Here is a 6000-nt window from a genome sequence, read left to right as displayed (position 1 = left end):
TTTTCATTTGCTTAACAGATTTTCTTCAGATTTATACCTTGTTTTAATGGGCTCCAAGTGATTGAGGTTGGAAGGCCTCCTTACCATCACCCTAATCTTCAACTCTTTCCAGATTCCCGATCATATTCAAGTCGGGACACTGGCTGGGTTGCTGCAAAAGGTTAATATTGCTTCGAGTCAGAAGAAGCAGGTTGGTAAAATTAAAACATTACTTTAAACCTAAATCTGCCAGGGGTAGAATAATGTTGAGCTTAACTGTATGTCTGTCTCACTCATGCACATCCAGGGGCAGAATATTTTTTGCCTGTTCTCAAGTTTAATTTTTAAGTTTTTTTTACGGATTCTTAGTTGGAATTTGTTCTTGACTTTGACTAGGCCATTCTAACACATGGAAATTATTTGATCTAAACCAGAAGTGTCCAGACTTCTTGCCCCACAAGTCAAAATTTCTATTGTAAAAACGTAGTCAGGGGCCATATTCTTTTCTTTCCAACTTAAAATGTAAACTCATTTTATTGTGACATGCTTTCTTTATACTTGCTCAGCAATAAATTAAACATACAATATTCTAAAAAGAAGAAAAGAACAAATTGCTGTAGATGAAAAAGGATTTCATATGTTAGTAAATAAAAGAAAGGTGTACAGTTTCCAGACTTTTTTGGTTGAATATTTTGTTTTTCCTCATTAATGTCTTCTGACAAGCCTTCACAGAACAGCTGGCATTATTATGAAATAAGGTATCAGAGAAAATGAGCGGAATACAAATCCAAAGAAAAATATTGTGTAATGAAAAGTGCATAAACATGTATAATTTTCATTTACATTTGCAGTTATGCATGTCTTTGTGTTGGTCTGATGCATAAAATCCAGTGGTGGTTTGTGGTTGTGAAGTGAGCTGTTTTTTTTAATCCTCAATTCTATAGAGATGAAGGTCTCAACCAAAAAGGCAAAACTTTGTCCTTTTTGTCAGGTGACAAAGTAGCATTCAACTACACTTGAGCTGATAACAATGCAGAAACAAGATTAGAGTCTGGAGAGATGGACATCAACAACAGCAGGGACGATTTAGACCATCAGAGCCTCCAGAAGGTCAAGCTTAATATATTCATGCTTACTGTGTTCTTTCTAAATTAGAGTCCACCATAGATCTGACCGTCCCTCATGGTGAGCAGCTACGGACAGTATTTAGAGCAGATGTTTCCAGGAATCTTACTGGAGCTGCATGAAGCAAACCTGAAGACACTGATAATGTCCATAGGTGTGCCATAGAAACACATTCATATCAGTTAGTTATTTGTAACACTGATGTCACAGAAAAGCCTTCCCACCTGGTTTAAGCCTCTAATGTCAACGTTTTCAGAAAGTTTCCAGTTTAAGTGAACAGCATATTCAGTTGCACATAAACCCGATAGCAATGAGACACATTGAGAAGATGCTCCTGTACAGATTGAGACACACATTGAAAACAACAGTCTCTACATTATGCTGGGTTGAGTTCAGCAATGTATTCAATACAGTTCTAAGATACAGTTGAGCACAAACAGTCCTGCAGGATTTGTTTCTTCTCTCCTAAAATAATGAGATGCTTTTTCTGCCTCTGGACAAACACCAGCTGCATAAAAACTGTGCACAAAAACACCCTTCAACTTGACTATAAAGTCACTTAAAAAGGTTTATAGGTTCATTGTTTAAAAAACGTTGTTTTTCTAGAAGCAAAGCTGCCAATCTTCTTTCACCAGTATATCATGAACTTGACACCTAACCATTGGCTACTTTTAATTCTAACTGACAGATGTGAAGAACCTACTTAGGTTATTACCTTCAAAGTGGGCCTTCTCTCACCTTTTCATGCCATGTCATATTATGAGTTGTCACCTTGGACAGAGCCTTAATAATAGGGACAACCGAAACTGTCAGTAGAGGAACATGGGTGTTTGAAACCCAGAGGCTCGGGGAGGTGACAGACGCACCAAAGGAAAGCAAGAGAGACAGCTCTGACCCTTTAGGAACTGACCTGACCCATCAAACACAGTTAAACCCGAATTTTAAAAACAACCCAATATACAAATAGGTCATTTAATATTCTGCCCACTAATATCCATATTTTCTATAAATAAAACAAAAAAACCCTGTAGATCACAAAAATTTAGCTTTCCCTATAAGTTGTGGAATTTCCTTTTTAATTTTTACATTTTTGGTTTAGCGAATTATTCATAACCTTTGACCCTGTTCATATTATGCCACGTTACAGCCACAAGCTTCAATGTTTTTATTAATATTTTATAGGAGTAGTGCATAATTGTGAAGACATAGTTTTGCCATTTTTATTCAGCTTTCTTTATTCTGATGTCCCTAAATAAAATCCACTCCAATCAAATGGCTTTTGCGGGTGACCTAATTATTAAACAGAGTTCACCTGTATGTAACTTAATCTGAAAATAAATCCAGAAGATTTGTGAAGTCTCAGACATTTGTAAGAGAACATTGAAGAACAAACAGCATCATGAAGACCAAGGCACACAGCAGACAGGTCAGGGAGAAATATGTGGAGAAGTTTAAAGCTGGGTTGAATTAGAATCTCTGAATGTCTCATGGAAATCAATCAGTAACAATGGAAAGAGTATGGAAAATCTGCACCTACCAAGACATGGCCATCCAACTAAGCTCCACAGCTCAGGTGAAACCATCAGTTCTACACCTCACAAACAAACCTTTATGGAGGAGCAGAAGGAAGAAACCCAATATAGAAAATAGTTTCATAAGATAAACATTTAAATATTGTAGGTCTACATGGAAAACACTGTGGTGGAAAAGGTAACACTACATCATCCTGTTAAACATGGGGGTGGCAGCATCATGCTGTAGGTCCATCTTCCAGGACCACCATCCTAATTGTACACACAGAGCTACAATGGAAAAGTTATATTAAAGCATATTCTATGTGGTAGAATGGCCCAGTCAAAGTCCAGACCTAATTGTAATTGGTATGACTTGAAAATGTAGGTTCAGACATGCTCTTCATCCAATCTGACTGAGCTTGAGCTATTTTGCAAAAAAAAAAAAAAAACAGCAAGAATTTCATTCTTTAGATGAAAGGTCCAAAGCTGGTAGATACATACTCTGAAAGAGAAAGAGGGTTCTGCAAAGTAACAGCAACACCATTAAACAAATGGTTTGGTCCTTCTTCCACTGGGTTGATCAAACATGATCCTGGGTCTAAACTGACAGTAATCACTGTTAACAGAAAAGTGAGGAGAAAACAGGGAAAGGGAACATTGACACACAGTTACAGTGTGTCTGCGTGGAGAGTGATTTTAGGGCTTAAAGAAAATGACAGCAGCAAAACTCCCGTACAGGTGAAAAGCACTGACACCACACTGATCCTGGATCAGAGGTGCTAAGTGAGAGGAATTTGTCGTGTGTGCTTGAACGTGTGCATGCGTGCACATGGCCACGTTGTGCGCCTGTTTGTGTCTGTCACTGGCTGAAGGACTGAGTAAAGCAACAGCTGTGACAGGCTGCCTGATCACACATTTGCCGACATTTGACACACATGAAGGCACACATACGCCTCAGTCAGCCTTGCAACAACAGGCGAAGCTCTTCTGAAGCTCCGCTGTGGTTTAAAACAAGTTCTGATTGATTTATTTAACAAAGTGGATGGAAATAATTTTTGACCACCTTTGATTGGTGAAGGTTCCCAGAGCACGTCTTTTTAGTTTTTTTTTCTTCAGTCTGCAGGATTTTCTTTCATTCTCCCTCAGAGCTATGGTGACTTGCAGCTTAACTTTGTAAGAGGATTCCTTTGCACTAAAGACATGTGATAGCTGCATCACCCAGCACCTGAACCAAGCAGCTTCCTGATCTCATGCTTTTGTGGGGTGATGCACTCTGAGTGGAGTTTAGTTTAATTGTGCCCACCATGCTAGAGCACCTGCGTGGCATCAACCATGCCCCTTTCAGCCCTCATCCAATCAGCAGCAACATGGATGAGAGAGCCATAAGATTTGCGTTAGAGCGCCGGGCCTGTTTGAGCCTCAGAAAAGGTAGGAGGTTTGTTGTTTGTCACTGCAACCTGCACCACAAAAGCACAATATATGTTATTTATTTAATGGGACTGCATGTTCTTTTACACCAATATGGAGCTAATAGCCAACGTTTATCTTGAGTAGCTGCTCACAGCAGAGCTGCCTTCCAAGTTTATTTTCTGAGCTGAGGTGATCAGTGGATCAGATGACTTACATGTGGCTGGGTTACAGTTAGGCCTCAGCCAGCCTGAATGCTGCACACTTTGGCATCAGTACACGACCCCATCAACCTGTGCTGCAACTGCAACAGCACAGTTACAGTCAGTGCTTTGACATTCAAACCCAGGGAACTTTTCCCATTTTGTCACTTCATAACCACAATCCTAAGTGTATTTTATAGGGATTCTGTGAAATAGATCAACACAAATTTATGCACAACAGTTGTATATAACCCCTCTTGGTCCATATTTTGTAGAATGACCTTTCGCTACAATTGCAGCTTCAAGTCTTTTAAAACTTTTTTTTTTGTTCTTTACAAAATAGCTGAGTCAGATTGGATAGAGAGGATCTCTGAACATTGGTTGTCAAGTTATGCCACAGATTCTTAATTAGTTTTAAGTTTGGACTTTGAATGGGCCATTATATCACAGGAATATATTTTGATAAAAGCCATTTAATTTTAGCTCTGACTGTATGTTTAGTGTTGTCCTGCAGGCAGGTGAACCCTTGTCCAAGTCTCTGGTCTTTTGTAGCTTCTACCAGGTTTTCTTCCAGGATTGCACTGTATTTAGCTCCATCCATATTGCAATCCATCCATCCATCTTCACATCTAGTCAAACCAACTTCTATGTCCTTATTTAAGAAAACCATTCCCACAGCATGTTGCAGCCATTACTATGTTATACAATGGGAATAGTGCATTTAGGATGATGTGAAGTGTTACTTTTCCACCACACTTATTATTTTGTATAAAGGCAAGAAAGCTTTGGATATTTGCCATATAGCATATAGCTTTGCTATACTCTTTATATTTCCCTGTTATTGGTTGATTTTCATTAAATATTCAGAGCTTGCTTTCGAACCAAACCCGGCTTGAAACTTTTCTACAACTTAATCCCTGACCTGCCTGGTATGTTTCTTGGTCTTCATGATGCTGTTTGCTCGCTAATGTTCTCTAACAAACCTCTGAGGCCTTCACTGAACCGCTGGATTTATACTGAGATTACAAATCTGGTGTTTGTGGAGGACTGGCAAGAAGGAAAAGTGTGTTAAGAGTCCTGTTTGCAGTTTGACAAAAGCCATGCAGGGGAAACATTGAACAGGTGGAAGGCGGTGTTTTGGTCAGTTGAGATAAGAATTGAAATAACATGAAAACACTATTTGTTGCAGAAAGCATTGTACAGAAGCCTGAACAAACCACCCCTACAGTGGAGCATGGTGGCAGCAGCATCCTGCTGTGGGGATGATTTTCTTCAACCTGTCAGAGTAAGATGGTCACACTTACTGCCAGAGCTACAATTGAATTGTTTCAATCAAAGTACAATCTGTGGCGGGACTGGAAAAATTCACAGATGATCTCCATACAATTTGACTGAATTTAAGGCATTTTGCAAAGAACGCACAAAAGTTGTCTGTAATGCTGGTAGAGAGATACTCTGACAGGACTGCAGCTGTAACTGCAGCTAAGGGTGGTTCTGTGCAGTATAAATTTAGGTTGGCTGAATAAATATGCCACACTTTTCAGATATGCATTTCTTTCCACTTAACAATGTAGCACAACATTGTGTTGGTTTGTCACATAAAACCCTAATAAAATGCATTGAAGGTTTTGGCTATAACATGACAAAATGTTAAGAGGTTCCAGACTTTAAATTTTCCTTGTTTCTCTAAAGCTAAAATAAGCATGTTGGTCAAATTTACACCTCAAGCGACACCTAACAGGAAAAACTTACAGATACGTAAAATGTTCAGA

General features: G+C 39.0%; 1 protein-coding gene across 1 annotated transcript in view; it reads left to right on the top strand.

The window, feature by feature from the left end:
* Positions 1–3600: 3600 nt before the first annotated feature.
* LOC124864044 (myocardin-related transcription factor B-like) overlaps positions 3601–6000 on the top strand; it is a 40069-nt gene continuing 37669 nt past the window's right edge. The window contains exon 1 of the mRNA XM_047358651.1: positions 3601–4046. Coding sequence (XP_047214607.1) covers positions 3923–4046 — 124 coding nt within the window. The 5' untranslated portion in view covers positions 3601–3922. The remainder of the gene's footprint in view (positions 4047–6000) is intronic.

The sequence above is a fragment of the Girardinichthys multiradiatus genome, chromosome Y (assembly GCF_021462225.1).
Source record: "Girardinichthys multiradiatus isolate DD_20200921_A chromosome Y, DD_fGirMul_XY1, whole genome shotgun sequence".
Classification (NCBI taxonomy): Eukaryota; Metazoa; Chordata; class Actinopteri; order Cyprinodontiformes; family Goodeidae; genus Girardinichthys; species Girardinichthys multiradiatus.
This window is presented reverse-complemented; position numbering and strand designations above follow the sequence as displayed.